This window comes from Melanotaenia boesemani, chromosome 23 (genome assembly GCF_017639745.1).
Source record: "Melanotaenia boesemani isolate fMelBoe1 chromosome 23, fMelBoe1.pri, whole genome shotgun sequence".
Classification (NCBI taxonomy): domain Eukaryota; kingdom Metazoa; phylum Chordata; class Actinopteri; order Atheriniformes; family Melanotaeniidae; genus Melanotaenia; species Melanotaenia boesemani.
The window spans coordinates 17879266-17896043 of record NC_055704.1 but is presented as its reverse complement, the minus strand read 5'-3'; the positions used below and the strand labels follow the sequence as shown (position 1 = coordinate 17896043).

Genomic DNA, 16778 nt, shown 5'->3' with positions numbered 1-16778 from the left:
AAGCTTGTGACTCAGTGCTACACACATGGATCATGAAATGCTTGGAAATTTATAACATCAACAGGACTCTAAGAGCCTTTATTGCAAACTCAATGCAGCAGTGGAAGACCACCCTTGAGGCCAACTGCAAGCCAATTGCACAAGTGTCCATCAAATGTGGCATATACCAAGGAGATGCCCTGTCCCCTGTGCTGTTCTGCATAGGTTTGAACCCCCTCAGCCAAATAATCACCAAGACTGGCTATGGATACCCACTCAGGAATGGGTCCACCATCAGTCACCTCCTCTACATGGATGACATCAAGCTGTATGCCAAGAGCAAGCGAGACATTGACTCACTGATCCACACAACCAGGATTTACAGCAATGACATCGGAATGTTATTTGGACTTGAGAAGTGTGGGCGGAGGGTGACAAAGAGAGGGAAGGTAGTCCATACAGAAGGGGTCTCACTCCCAGACGGCAGAATAGCAGACACTGAGGACAGCTACAAGTACCTTGGAATCCCACAAGCAAATGGCAACCTCAAACAGGCCACAAGAAAAGAAGCCACAGCCAAATACCTCCAACGAGTAAGGCAAGTCCTAAGGAGTCAGCTCAATGGCAAGAACAAGGTCCGGGCAATTAACAGCTATGCCCTGCTGGTCATCTGCAGGAATAATAAGCTGCCCAAAGGAAGAGATTCACACCACAGATGTGAAAACACAAATACTCCTGACCATGCATGGAGGGTTCCACCCCAAATCCAGCACCCTGAGACTGTACACTAAGCGCAAGGAAAGGGGCAGAGGACTAGTGAGTGTCAGAACCACTATCCAGGATGAAACATCCAACATCCTTGAATACATCAGGAAGATGGCCTCAACGGACAAAGTGCTCGGTGAATGTCTCAGGCAGTGGAAAACAGATCATGTGGTGATGGAGGAACCGTCATGGGAGGAAAAGCCTCTCCATGGGATGTACCACCGCCAGATAACTGAAGTGGCTGATATAGAGAAATCCTACCAATGGCTAGAAAGGGCTGGACTGAAAGACAGCACAGAGGCACTAATGATAACTGCACAGGAGCAGGCCTTGAGCACCAGAGCAATAGAGGCCCAGATCTACCATACAAGACAAGACCCCAGGTGCAGACTGTGCAAAGAGGCCCCTGAGACAATCCAGCACATAACTGCAGGGTGTAAGATGCTGGCAGGGAAAGCCTACAAGGAGCGTCATAACCAAGTGGCTGGTATAGTGTACAGGAACATCTGTGTGGAGTACAGACTGGAAGCCCTGAGGTCAAGGTGGGAAACACCTTTGAAGGTGGTAGAGAAAACCGAGCTAAGATCCTGTGGAACTTCCAGATCCAGACCGACAAAATGGTAATGGCAAACCAGCCGGACATTGTGGTGATGGACAAACAGCAGAGGAAATCCGCTGTGGTTGACATCGCGATACCAAACGATTGCAACATCAGGAAAAAGGAACATGAGAAACTGGAGAAATACAAAGGCCTGAAAGAAGAACTTGAGAAGGCCTGGAAAGTGAAGTCAACAGTGGTGCCCTTGGCCGCCTCTGGTAGAGGACCCGAGCTCGGATGGATAAGACCGCTCACGGGGGCGAGGGGACAATTATTTTATCTTGTGGATTACCACAAGCATTAAAATGATCAAAACTCAACCTCTGACTTTACAGTTGCATGTGTCACAGTGCCAGTCAGTTAATAAAGAGATTGCAATCAAGGCAGCTATGCAGTATCTGGGTCTGTGCTGCAAATTATTTCAGTGACTGATAGAGCTGTCACTGATTTTTAACAATTGATAATCAAATTGTTTCGTCAGTAGATGTGTCTTTGGATTTTCTTTGGATTTTGTTTTTGTTTTTTTTAGATTTGAAAAGCTTGAGCATTATCTGGGGAAATTATATGAATGTAAAGCAATAATAAAGTCCAAAATCTCAGTTTTTCTTTGTTTTTTCCTTACTGGTTTCTTAGTTCAATCAAATTAATGTGGATCTGTTATGTAGGGATCAGTTGAGATTATTATCTCCTCATGAACTCAAGTTCATTGTTTCTCAAGTGATATTCTCAACCCTGTAACGATCTATTGACAAACTGCATCAGCATCAAACCAGCAGTTCCACCAGAGATTTTATTTAGTTTCTAAATGTGGCATAATTTGCCTTGAAAACTGTCAGTGTACATACTGTGTCATTGTATTACGATTTGTTTTGCCATGTGCACATGCCTTTTTCAGGCTGCCATTTTTATTTAATGTTTAGGTTTGTGATGGTAGTCTGGTTAAAAATAACATTGTCCTCACCACTGCCCAGTGCACCAGTGTCACATAGAATCAGTATGTTTGTGTGTGCGTGTGCATGTGTGCCAGAAAGTACAGTTTGTCTTTTAGTGGCTGGACAGTGTGGACCATCTGGATCCTGGGTCGTACTGTTTCAGTGTTTAACTGGTTTTAGGGTTTAAATGTTCATACCATATCTTAGTCTTAGCAGGTTTATTTTTGTTTGAGTTATGCTCCACGGTGCTCATGCTTCAGTGGCATCCACTCGGATGTGCTGTTTGTGCGTGTGGCTTCTGCATACGTTTGTCAGTTTAGAGGATTTTTTTCCGCTGATGAGCCTGTTTTTGTGCTCCACGCCAGCTGTGTGGTCAAACAGCCATGAATAGTATCCTTCTCCCCATTTGTACTCACTGTTCTCATTCTCCTCCGGTGTGTTAGTGTACACTTACAAAACAGCAACAAATCAATTCCCTCAAGAGTGAACACCTTCCTTGTCTCATCTGTGCATCGTTTAGTGGTCAGCCAGCCCAGACGTTTGACAGGCAGAGAGTTGGGTTGACGACAGGCAGTTGGAGATAAATGGCAGAAAGCAGCTGGCTTGTGGATCGACAGGCGCTAAGCTTTCATTTCACAGCAGGAAAAAGAAGCACAGACTTGAAACTGAATAATTTAGCTCAATGCAGCTGGGGGAATAAGTTGGGTAATTCATGCATCAGACACACTTTGTGAGTGTAAATGTGTGTGCTGTGATTGGTCTCTCTGTGTATATGCAAGCGACTGAGCTTTGAATGACTTAAAGAAAGTATCAAGCTCTTCTGCATGTTTGTGTGTGCATGTGGCTGGTCCACGAATACATTACAAAGTCAGATTTGTGTGTGGGACAAATCCCCTGTAAAGATAGTTTCTGCAGATTTTAGGATAACAAGGAACTGGTGAAGCTTCAACTCTAAATACAAAGGGCACAGACTAACAGATACATACCATGCAAGTGTTAAGCCACCCCTATTTCTTTACATTTTGCTTCCAATGAGTCTGACTTTTCCTTAAACTTTGACAGATAGAAGAGTAGATCTGCACCAACAAGGTAATTCCCAAGGAGCTTTTAAGTGAAAACCAGTTATCTCCTAAAGCGGAGATACCAAAAACTATCTACAATAGATGAACAGTATCTAAAAGTGAAGCACTAAAGAAGTAGGAAGAGATCCAGCAAAGGCCTGAGTGATCTTCGTGAACCTTTAGTTGATTTCACTGAACGCTCATCAGAAATGGTTTCCATGAAAAGGAGGCTATTAAGAAGCCATGTTAGGGTAGGAAGAAGGGAGTAAAGGCTGAGGTGTGCCCAAATGATGCAAAAACTGCACCTAAAGTCAGTGGCTACAGGTCTTATGTAGTGATGAATCCTCTCCAGAGCCCAGAGCTCAGCATTTCTGAAGCAGTATGGGATCATCTTGATGAGCACAAAACTAAAGGTGGCCAACATCCAAAGATGAGCTTTAGAAAACCCTTCAAGAAGACTGGAGAACTATTCCTGAAGACTACTTAAAGAAACCACAAGGAAGCTTGTCTAGTGGGTTTAGGCTGTTGAAGAGTAAAGATAGTCTTAATAAATCTTGACTTTATTTCCTGTTTGCCTCAGAGTATATAAAGAAATAAGGAATAGCTTAAAACTTTTGCTGCATTATAAGTTTACACTCAGAGACTTGATCTGACTGCCAATACAAAAGTGAAAAGACAAATTTTTCAGGGCCCTACCTGAGGTAATGTCTGTTCTGCCAGAGTAAGAATAAAAAATGCAAACTCATATATTTTTAAAAGTGTTTTGTTTTCCATTTGGGAGGTTGGATTTATTTTTTGCCAAATGTGAGGTATCTTTGACTCATTTTTGTTTACCACTACAAATACAAAATTCTTTGGCTCTCGAAAAGTACATAAGATGAAACAGAAGCCTTCTTTGAAAGTATTGCGATACTCAGAAATGTACCCATCTCAAAAGGTTGTTTCTACATGTCTTGATTGCATTTGCTGAATTTCCTCTTGTGCGACCACCAATCCATAAAACAGATTTTTCTTGAAATTGTCCTGGATTAGATATAATCCCTCTCTAGTGAGAGGGACGGTGCATTTAGGTACAGTGGATGAGCTCTGCAGGCAGAAGACATAAAGTTTCCCTTTTAACACTTAAGCGGCAGCAAGATCCCTTCTGCATAGTGGGAACTCTTATTACACATTTCCACTCCAAATCCCATTTCATTTGCATGTGTGTGCCCATGTGTGAATAAGTGTCTGTGTGTGTGTCCGTGTTTGCGTGCATACATTGCCGTTTGAATAGAGTGCTTGTGTGAATTTTCTGCCTGTGGAGTTACAGTTTGAGGCGTTTATTCAGTTTATGCATTGATGGGTTCATATGTACATTTCTGTGTTAGTATGAACATCCCGTGGTGTCTGTGTGTAGATGCAGCAAGAAAGTCTGCAGGACACAGCTCCCCCTTTGAAGAGATGGTTAAAATACTGTTCAGCACACTCTCCCTCACAGCTTCAAGTACTTCTTAGTTCTTGTAGACCTGTTTCTGTTAAAGAGAACATCTTTATCCCATGTTTGCTGCACATATAGTTTCTTCTTCTTGGACTTTTTTTTAAAAAAAAAAACTGGAACATGAGTTTAGTACATTAACCAAATCTCAAAACCACATCTACATTCCTGCAGATCTCCCTTTTTTCTACTTTTCCACACATTGTCATCTTTTCTGACAGTACTTTAAAGAGAATGCTAGTTCTTGCAGGTGCAGAAAGCAACTTTACTATCCACTATCTCTTATAGGGTTTGTTTCTTTATTTGTAAAAAAAACAGCAGTGTGGCACTTAAAATTCTGCCATTTCAAAAACATATAAATGCATGACTAGAGAGAATAACATGCTTGCCCTGTAATACTGTGTCCTCATTTAATCTGACATTTTATAAATATGGTTTAAGTAAGGGGTCGGCGTCATAGTAGAGATTTTACTTAGCCACCTGTGAGGTTTTTGTCTCCTTGATAGCAGTTTCTCTCAGTTGGTGTCAAATCAGCATTAAATTGTTGCCACACCATGCAAAATAATTCATGATTCCTGCAGTGATTAGAATTAAATCGCTATGTCGACATCTCTACTAAAAGGCTCTAGGATTGGGTATCTTCTGCACCTCTTGTTTTTTTATCCTTCTTTTGTGTTCTTTTTCTTTTTTTATTATAACTCTGCTCCTGCTCTGACTTCTTTCTTACTTACAAAAATGAGAAAAACTCACGTGAGTGTTTTCTCCATCTTGTTGCAGTGCTGGCTAGTTTCAGAGGAACCGTCCAGCATGGCCTCCCTTTGGAAATTGGAGACACAGTGCAGATTCTGGAGAAATGTGAAGGTATGCTGTACATGTTACTCACTTGTTTTGTACATTATCTGATAATTAGTTGCTTTCAGTGAAGAAAAGAAAAATATATGGAGTGAAACAACATAGTAATGTGTAAGGAAATAAATCTCTTTTGTTTGATTGGTGTTGAACACATACAGATCACTTCCACTTTTTCATGAAATAGTCATTTTGATAGCTGCAATAACTCTTATGCTTGTGGTTTCTACTTGTAAAAAGTCATAAATAGTTGATAAAATCCTGCAGAGAGTATTATATGTAAATGCACAGGTTCATGGCTGCAGGTGTAGACATACATCATTTGGCTTGCACAGATAAATGCATGCATAATCTAAAGAACATCTTGTATGCCATAAATGCTTGTGGAAATTACATTTTTTAACAGCATAGGCTTCTCCAGACCTCCTGCCCACACTCAGTCTGTTTCATTCCTCTACTTGCTTCACATTACCTTTTTTTCCTGTCTATCACACCAATTATGTACATATGGTTCTTTCATGTAGTTTTTTCTTTCTGTCCTTATTTTTTTTTTTTATCTAAGGTCTGTTTTTAAGTTTCAGAACAATGTGAAATGATTTCACAGCAGGGCCTCGCTTTCATGCACACCTCAACACAAACAGGCACAAACCTTTGTCTTCCGGAGTTCTTGTTACACTTCCTTTTTGGAGACACATACATATACACACACATACACAAAGAGACAGGCAGCCAGCCAGCCAGCCAGTCATGCATCTTGCCAGTCAAAGGGATGTGATATCATGGTAAAAGACCCAGAGGAAGTAGACAATAGCACAGCCAGCTGAATGTTTGGCCCAGAAGGGAGGAAGTAAATCAAAATCCTGCCAGCAGCGAAGAGGCTGAGAGGCGGGCTGCTGACAGCAGAGGAGACAGACTAATGGCTCTGCCTCATGTTGACACTATTGACACTTGAAAAGATGGCAGCTTTCAGAGTGAACTTTTCTTTGCTGACATGTGGCTCTTGTCTGAAAATGTACCACCTCAGCAATTGATTTTTTTTAATTGACCCTCCACTGGTTCTTACTTGAACTTTTGTTTTAGTAGGTTCCAGAGGGCAGTGGATACATTAGGCTGTCTTACGTAACCCTAAAGCCATGTATTTTTTTTTACATCACAGAATATCTTCTCACGTTGTTTTGATCATTAAATATCTTTTGACAATATAGTCACGGTTTGAAATCATGAACATTCATCAAATGTCAGACCTTTTTCATACTTTTTAGATATAAAAATGACTTGCCATTAATATTAGACATACACTGCTAAGAAAAGATGACTCATGTATGGAAATATTGAGCGTATTTTCCACAGTGTATATCAAGACAACCTACTCAGTGCTACCTCACCATGCATGCCCGAAAAAGTTTTAGGCAGAAAATTCATTGATGCTCTATGGAAACCCAAAAGTGATTAGAATAATCTGATACATTTACAGTTGAGCTGTTTAGCTAATGCTCTTATCTGGAGGGACTTACAAAGGCTGCAACAGAGGATTGAGCTTAAATGGCCAGTTTGGGCAAGAACATTGGCTCAAAGCCTCTACCAACGCGAATGTGTTTGATTGTTTGAGTGTTGGGCTCAGCAGAAGCATCGTACACTTACTAATAAATCGGCTGTAATGGCATAGAGACAGATTAGAGTGTGTAATGGTGCAAGAAGTCAAACCACAGCTATTGCACCTTTGTTTTTTTTCTATCTGCTTTTTTTAGACTTGCCTGGATGTGTCATAGTTAGATATATGGGGCTTCTTTGTGGTTTTCTTTGTGCAGAGTCTCTTCTTCTCACACTGCTTTGCAGTTGCATGTGGCCATGTAGGCTTGTTTCTTAAATTGTGCTGTTTAGGTCAGCTTTAATCATAGATAATCTGAACTGAAAATACTTTTTTTTTTATATTGGCAGTGCCTTGTCAGCTGGCAGGAGTAAAATGCCCACAGATGAGAGGTCATTCACCTGGAAATGCTTAAGTCAGCTTTTAACATGACACTGAGCTGGAATAAAAATAAGTCTGTTGGGCTTTTTATAAAAGTCTTTATTTATGCTGCTGTCAGGAGAATAGGAGCATTTTGATGCCCTATTTTGACACAGTTTCTCTCATCACACTTTTCTCCTCTATCATTCTTCTGCTTTCTGGCTTATAAAAGTATAAGCATACATTGTCATAGCAGCATGCAGGACATTAAAATGATGCTTTGTGTCTGCAGGATGGTACCGAGGATTCATCTTAAAGAATCCGAATGTCAAGGTGAGCAAATCCTTTTTCTATTGTTAGTCATTTGCACTTTAATAAATCTTTTTTCTTTTAATTGAGTGGTCTGCAAGCTAATAGAGCATGGACAAACAGGAGTGCCTTGGATGCTGCAAACTGAAAGAAACAATAGAGAAGTGGTAACAGCATCGGGCAAGTGAAATTGAAAGGAGTTACGAGTAATATGGATCTAAAAAGATGTTAAGTTACTTCTTGCTTTTAAAACGTTATGGTGCACAATGTACACCATTATCGACATTGACCTTAGATATCATGTCACTCAAATTAAATCCCCAATTATTCTCCAAAAGAGCTTTAGGGAAATGGGGTATCATGGTGTACTGTTCTGTCCAGCCACACTTGGACAAATATATTTTTTTAAACTATTTACTGTAGCTTTACTCTACTAAGGGTGTTCAAATTATTTACTCTATACTCAACCCTTAAAATCCTTCAATTTTTACCTAAAATAGATTTTTATGGATACACAGCACTTGGCTTGAATTGAATTGTTATTGCTAATTGATGCTAACATCTGTGTTAGGTGATCTGATCATGATTTAGACCAGGAATCTTAAACATACCTTATGTCACAATTAGTTTGCATGTAAGCAACAAACAGGACATCAGTAGTCCCACTGGTGTTATGTAAAATCACAAATGTTAACACATCTCATATCCCCCTGAATTGCAACACGCTCAGTTTTGAAGCATTATATGAGAGAAGTAAAGGAGCATAAAATAGAAGATTTGTGAAGTTACAGAGCTCAGTGTCAGCCTACCACTTACAAACACACTAAGACTTTTATCTCCTGAGGTTCTGCTCATGAGCCTGCTGTCAGCTGCTTTCTACACAAATTTGCTATGCTTTGAACACTATTGCTCTCTATCAGGAGGCTTGGCATATTCACTGTATTTTCTCTTATAAGTCCAGTTGGCATGTAATCATCCTTGATGTGATGATTTTAAAGTATAGCCAGCAATATTAGCTTTTGAATGACACCTCACTAGAGACTATAGGAGCTTTGTTGTTGCGTTGACATTCTAGCCAACTGTGCAGTGGGAAACAAATGGCCTTTTTTTCTGCCTTGTATACACTGAGCCAGCTGTAAATGAGCTTGTTCTGGTTGACAAGGCAGATGCTGTTTGGATCAGGAGTGATTCAAGCTGAGTTTACGAGGCTGCATTTTGGACAAGGAAATGTTTCTGGAAAGTCAAGAAGTGAGAAAACATCCTTGTTGAGGCTGTGTTGCTTGTGTGGAGTCATGTCAGGTTAGCAGGTGGTCCCAGAGTAGTGATATAATGCATGGTAACTCGATCTGATGTCTTGCTTTAAGCTTTGGATAAGAAACAGATTTAAAGAATTAAAGAGTAATACCTCTGTTTGTGTTACAAAGATATGATTTCTGGTGAACCATAGGCTTTAACTGTGTCACTAAGCAGATATCGGCATGCATCTGCTCACAAAATGAGGCAACAGAGCAGTCATTACATCTGTGCATCTTCTGCTACAACATGTCAAAATGACAATTTATGCTCACATTGTTAGTGCTGGTCTTGTAGGCTATCCCTTGTCATGGGAAAAATTGCTAAAAAGTGAGGTTCATGACAGCTTTTGCACATGACACCATTAATAACACCCCTTTCTGTGCAGCAAACCAACCAATTTAACAAATATAAATCATCATTTGTATTCAGTTACACAACATAATAGGCTGAAAAAAGGTAATACATGTGGTTTTATAAGCTGTTGTGGAGTAAAATGTCCTATATAAGTGAAGGGTGAATTGCATGTTTTGATTCTCTATGTGCATGCGTGCTGCATTTATCCTCACATGCCTAAATCTAAGTTTTGCTTTGATCTCCTTAAATAAATAGGAAGCAACTTGCAGGTTATTAGTGCCAGTGTGCACACGCACACACTAACAAATTTTTATTTTTCAACTAAATCCCACAGCTACTTGCTTTTATCGCTGTCTGTTCCCGTCTTCTTTCAATCTCCTTTTAATCCACAAGCACACTTGGCTCTGTATTGATTATGTGCATCATTTTCTCTTGGAAAAACAAATGCTAATGGAGCCAGATGCAGAAAGCTCAGTGAGTATTCTCATTAACCTGTTTATCTTCTTTCCAAAGGGGATCTTCCCATCCAGTTATATCCACTTGAAGAATGCCCATGTTAAGAACAAAGGGTAAGTGCTGTCACGTTTCTCCCTGTTTCCATTTCTGAGTGTGTGCAGCTTGTGGTTTAAGGTTGAACTGTGTTTTTGTTCTTATGCCTGTGTGTATGTTTTGCAGGCAATTTGAGACGGTCATCCCGGTTGAAGACTCTGTCATCACAGAGATGACATCAACGCTGCGAGAATGGGGTGCCATGTGGAAACAACTTTATGTGGTAAGAGTGGCTTCACACAAACGCATTAACACACTTTGCATTGATTTCAGATATCACTGCTGCTTAGGCAAAGTGCCTTTACCTTTCCCATGAAGGCAAGTTGATTTGGCATTGGGAGATAAACAGTCGAATCTTTTTCTAACCCATTCATTTGTTGTATTGATTGTGTTTGTAGCCTATTAAGCTGTCTGGGTTGCTGATTAAACTGATCTGATGAATACTGGCAGATCGAAGGCCATACATTCGTGTCAAAATGGAGCAGCTAATTTAACACTTTACTTCTTTACTTAACATGCTTCAGTTATGATTTTGGGTAGTAGTGTTGATACACCAGTGCACTTTCACTGTCTTATCCCTTCTGTCCTCTATTGGTTTCCTTCTTGTCAATTTCCCTTTGGCTTCTCTACTCATTTCCCCCCCTTCTCTATTGCTCCTCATCATTTTCACCTCCTGCAGAAGAATGAAGGGGATTTGTTCCACCGGCTTTGGCATGTGATGAATGAAATCTTGGACCTGAGGAGGCAGGTGCTGGTTGGCCACCTCACTCATGACCGTATGAGGGATGTCAAGCAGCACATCACAGCCAGATTGGACTGGGGCAACGAGTAAGTAGAAGTGCAGTTGTAGACACATTGTTTATGTTTTTGTTTCTTCATATTTTTATTGGATGATTAATAATCGCTTTCTTCTACCTCTGACCATACATATGTTGTACACTTTCGGATGGATTTTCTCCCCTGTGGTCAAACACTTACACTTAGTTACAGCACTGTGCAGAAATCACATTGCATTGCTTCAGAATAATTCATTTAAAAGAGCATTATGTCAGCTTATTCTCTTATTCTCTTTATTATTGTTTTCATTTAACTTTCTGGCATCAAGTGAATAACTTCTGCTTTAAGATAATTTATTCACAGGCTTGTTTTTGTTTGAATTAGATGCACAAAAGGTTTTATTTTGATAATTTTTTAGGTTTTCCTCCAGGTCTTCTGCAGTCAAGTGGGGTATTATATTTACTTGATGAACTTTGTTATCCTGTCATAGCATATAATTTCCTAAATCCCATTGTCAAAGAAACTGCATCTAATCTGGCTTGGTCTTGTAGTGGCCCATCTCCAGCCCCTTGATAAGCTTAGGCTTATGATTGCACAGATCTAGGGCAATGACTTCCAAATTGTGGTTGCCACCCCATTTAAAGGGTGCCAAAAATCAAAGAGGGAGTACTGTTTTTTTTCACTCCATAAATGTTATTTTTTTCACATTTATAGAATATTACTGGACTGAAGTCTGTGTGAGGATGAAGCATGAATGAAGCACATCCAGCAAACTGTCTCTGCACGAACAGCTGATAGATGTGTTTTGATTTAAAAAGCAAACCTATCATTAACCACAATTCACTCTCTAGAATAAGGACAACAAGTTGATACAGGATCCTCAGTTACACATTATGAAATTGTTTTCACAATATCAGGAATTGCTCTGTGAAGCTGCTCAAAGTTTTATAGTGTATGATGTGTGTCTCCTAATAAATAAATGAATGGAATAAATCCAGCTTTATGTTCACGCTGAGAAATAACCATCATAGAGTTTGGAGTCTCTTGAAGGTTTTTAATTCACCTTCTGGGAAAGTGGAATAATCAGTGTAAGCACTTTCATATAGTTGTTGAATTACCAGTAACATAAGACATATTTGCAGTTCATGAAACACAGCGAATATAATTGTCCTATCAGTAAAGACTCAGTTTATTATTCATCATCAGGAATGCAAAATAAGCTGCAGGAATAAATTGGAGTCTGACTGTTGCAGCTCTAACTCCAGACAGCTGTGAAGCAGACTATGGGCCATCATAGTTTCCACTAGGAGAGGAACTGCAGTGTTTAACCAGATTAGAGGACTTCAATGCCTTCTACTCTGGTTTGAGACCAGCGCCACTATTCCAACTGTCAAACTGGAACAGGACCACAGTGGATGCACTCTGGAACTGTATATAGCTGATGTGTGGAGAACACTCGAAGGGGTGAACCCACAGACGTCACCAGGGCCCGATGGCATCCCTGTCAGGGTGCTTAGAGCATGTGCAGACCAGCTGGCAGAGGTCCTCATCTCCATCTTTAACCTCTCCTTGAAACAAACCTCTGTCCCCACATGCTTTAAAAAGACCACCATAGTCCCTGTCCACCCCCCAAAAAATACCCCATCTCCTGCCTAAATGAGCACCGCCCCATCGCATTGACACCTAACATCATGAAGTGCTTTGAGAGGGTGGTCAAAACCCACATGTGTTCCCTCCTTTCAGTTTGCTTACTGGTCAAACAGATCCACTGATAAATGCATCTCACTGATTTTGCACTCTGTCCTCTCCTACCTGGACCATGGGGAAACTTATTTGAGAATGCTGTTTGTTGACTACAGCTCAGCATTTAATACAATAAAGCTTGTCCAGAAGCTCCTGGGACTAATGGCTCCAGTTTGTTACTAGAACTTGGACTTCCTGATTGATAGACCGTAGGTGTTGAAGATATGCAGTATCGCCTCCTCCTCCCTGACTCTGAGCACAGGAGCTCCACAGGGCTGCATTCTCAGCCCCCTCCTCTATGCCCTGACGACTTTTGCCTGCACGGCTACACACAACTCTAATGCCATCCTGAAGCTCATAGATGACACCACCTTCATGGGCCCCATCTCCAATAATGATTAGACACCATGAAATACCTCCACCTACTATCATTTGTATTTGCACATTTGTACATTTAAATCTATTCATGGACATTTTTTGTACAGACTTTTTTGGGGATTGTTTGTTGTTTTTATTGCTTGAAGCTTCGCTTTAGTTTTCTCTAAAATACCGGCATTGTCAAATTATTTGTCATTGCTTAGTACAAACCCTGTTTTGCTGCTGTGCACTGCAGTACATTTCTTATTGATCTTCACCTTATTAAAGAAGTAAAAGTTTATCTCACCTTTTTGTTTCTCTTTTTCTTTTACACTGTCTTCATTCGTCTGGGTCTTTTCTCTTCTTGTACCACTCTATACTTTTGGGTTGAAATGAAAGAACACAAAAACTCTCATATCCTGTGTCCTGTTCTCACCCAGTCTCCTTTATTTTTTTGTTGATGTCAATCCTTAAACAAACACACATTCCCACTCAGTGAGGAGGCAGTTGATGAGTCTCGGGCTGTGAGCTGGTTACAAGGACCTCTTGGTTTTGTTACAGAAAAGGAGACATGTTCTAGTGGATCGTTTGTTCTCCCACCATGATGGGAGTACTTGAGAATCTTGAGTTAAGACTGTTATGGAAAACACAGAAGAAAAAACATGATTGGAGGATGGAGAAGAAATATACAGAGTATCTGCTGAAAAGATGCTAAATGGACAGACATCCACATAGTTTTAATCTTTTTTGTTGATGCTCAGTCCATCTACAGAGTACAACAGGAAGTGAATTATCTTTCTTTGTCATTTGTAGTGCATTTGTCTTATGTGTGTCATTTTGTGTTCCAGACAACTTGGCTTAGACCTGGTCCCCAGGCAGGAGTTCAGCATGGTGGATCCAGATGACATCAGCGTCACAGAACTTTACAGACTGGTGAGCTGCCTTACACTCATTTCTATTCATCAAGCAGTGCTTCGTTTAGCAGGTGATGAGGGGACTCATTTAGCATGTGTCTCTCTTTTGAAATGCCGAATTTAAGATGCTAAATCTAATCCAGTTCACAAAATCTTTATGTTCATAAGAGCTTTACTTTTTTGTTGTTGTTTTTTAATTTATATATTAAGGTCTAAGAAGCCAGTATTACTAATCGTACCTGTGCTTCTACTAAATATATGGAAAGAAGCCAAAGTCATGTACATTGAAAGTACATAAACCCCGATTTTATATATGATTGGATGTAGAAAAGAGGTCATAGTCGTGGATTTGTGGACACATTCAATACAGCAGTATAGTAAAAGTTAAGTTTGTTTGCTCTATGGAGGTAGAAGGAACAAATGTCCAAGTGGGATGGAAAATGGTTCTGTAAATAAATAATGATATCTAAAAATCATGGCTTATGAATGAACCGTGCCCATTGTAGCCTTTTGTGTTCCTTCACTTGAGGTTTATTTCACACTTTTTTAATTGTATCACCTTGTTGCACACTTTTCTTCTGCACTTGTAGCCGATTGATTAGTGTCGCATACCAGCTATTTCAGCAAATTGACCCTTTATAGTTGGATAGTGCATTGAATTGCATTGAAAGCAAACTGTTTACAAAAAGTGTCTGAAGTGACAGGCAGTAGTAAACACTTTTTCATCATAGCTGAGGGGCTCTATTACATAAGCCTAAGCCCATTCTTTGTTTTGACTGGTTAGTGAGAAAAAACATTGGTATAAGTGATTGCACCCCAAACAGTTTTCAATTTACTGTGATCACTTCAGAAATAAGACTGAGTACTTTGAGTGTTTTTAGACTTAGAAATTTACAGGATTTAGATGGAAAATAGACGTTACTTACACATACACACAAAAAAATGTTTTGTGAAAAGCTATCCATCATTGTCATCTATCTTTAAAAGCTATTTCTCCTGGAAGGCAAATAGGAGAATTGATTTTATCATCTAGAGGATCACTGCAAACCTGGAAACTCTTCCTAACTACAGTATATTCAGAAATCTTGTAGGAAAGGGAATTCCATATTTTAAAGGAACTTTCTGCTTTGTCCGAATTATTTGTAGGTAAAAGCTTACGAAGTTGTAACAGAGTTATAGATGATGATAAGATTTTAATATATTTTGGGATTAAAAGCCAATTTCACTCTTAAAGGTTTCTTTTGACAGAACAAATGTGATATTTGATGCTTAATGAGCAACTGATATCCGTGTTTGTTTTCACATGTAGCATCACTGATTGACTGAAATGACTCCACTTCCATCTGCTTCCATCATTCTCTCCTTCCTTTCCCTACTGTTTCCTCCCTAATTGTCACCCTCACCTTCTCCAAGTTCCAACCACTGTTACCGTGGCAACCACTTCCCTGCCCCGATAAATTGTGGGGAGAATTATATCACACATGCTCACACACATAGTGTTGTCATTCCCATCAGAGGGGGTAATTGAAGCTCTTAATCCATCTGTTTCTTTTTTTGTTAGTCAAAACAATAGCAGCCACTGAAAGCATAATGCACCTCTATTAAATGGTGTTCAAAATGAGAAGATGACGGCAATTCCTCTGCAGTGGGGAGAGATGAAGAGAAAGGCATTCCTTGCAGCTATCCACACACTGAAACACAAAAAGACACAACCCGCCATGCAAATGAGTCTAAATGGCATAAATATTTAGCTGTTTGTTCTGTTGTCATGTGAGAGGGTTCTTTGTTTCTGGATTCTTCTCTGCTGCTGAGCTGTGTTGGAATTAAATTGAGATGGGGATTACCTAGTGAGGGTGTGTATGTGTGGAACTGAAAATATATAGCCTGAGGGAATTGTATTGTTTGTCAAGTGTGAGAAAAAAAGCAAGTATAAGAAGGATTAGGAAAAGACAGTTGTCATCTGTACACCCATTGTGTTTGACCTGATCAACACCTAATAATATCATTTTTTAAAGAAATTTATAGGACAGCAAAGCTATTGTGAAATGTCAAATGCAGTCCAGTAATAGGAAAAGATATTTAGGAAGCAACAGTGAACCAATTGGAAAAATATAAAAATAATCAGATTATATGTACAAAATAATTCATATTATATGAAATGAATAATAAAAAAATGTTATTTACCTTTATATTTACACAATTTCTACTTTCACATTTGTTTGTTTATTTATTTGCATAATTAATTTATTAATTGTTTAGTGCTCCTCTCATACCGTGGTAGCCTGTGTAGCAACTTTAAAGCCAGATAATTCTCTCAGAGGTTATGTAATAACAACTAAACAGAGTTTTTCTGATAGCTATAATTCTTTCTAAAGAAAAGATAATAGCTTTAAATCAAAACTGCATAAGTTTCCAACCTTCAAACTATGTGCTTTTGACTCATTTGGACTGACGTTCATCATGACAATTCCTGGAGCTGTCGCTGCCACATTTCACAACTTTCCAACCAGAGCATCATGTGACAGCTGCATAGCACCACATCATGCCAGCAGAAACACTCGCTGTTTTGAAAGCTCACCATGACTGATTCAGTCAAGAAACCAAGAAAAACATTATTTGAAGAAGTGGGGGAAAAAAAAGAGAGAAACTGGCATAGCAAGAGTTAACATTGGACGTGCTTTGACTGGTTGGAGAGAGCTCAGACGAGATCTTGGAGAGACTGTCTTCTTCAGGGGCTGCCAAAGTGCAAAAATCTGCCAAAGTTCAGTAGTGCTGCTGCAAGGAAAGGATAATTATTTGGTTATCAAAAGTAGTTTACTTCCAGGTGTTATTTGTATAATTTGGCAGTTATGGAAAAAAAAGAACATTTGTTT

The 16778-nt window shown here is 39.6% G+C and overlaps 1 protein-coding gene across 6 annotated transcripts in view; it reads left to right on the top strand.

Annotated features, from left to right (window-relative positions):
* dock4b (dedicator of cytokinesis 4b) overlaps nt 1–16778 on the top strand; it is a 111107-nt gene that overhangs the window by 28199 nt on the left and 66130 nt on the right. For all 6 annotated transcript variants that reach the window (XM_041977704.1, XM_041977701.1, XM_041977703.1 and 3 more), the window contains exons 2-7: nt 5587–5670; nt 7899–7939; nt 10079–10134; nt 10241–10337; nt 10794–10942; nt 13840–13924. In XM_041977704.1, coding sequence (XP_041833638.1) covers nt 5587–5670; nt 7899–7939; nt 10079–10134; nt 10241–10337; nt 10794–10942; nt 13840–13924 — 512 coding nt within the window. The remainder of the gene's footprint in view (nt 1–5586; nt 5671–7898; nt 7940–10078; nt 10135–10240; nt 10338–10793; nt 10943–13839; nt 13925–16778) is intronic.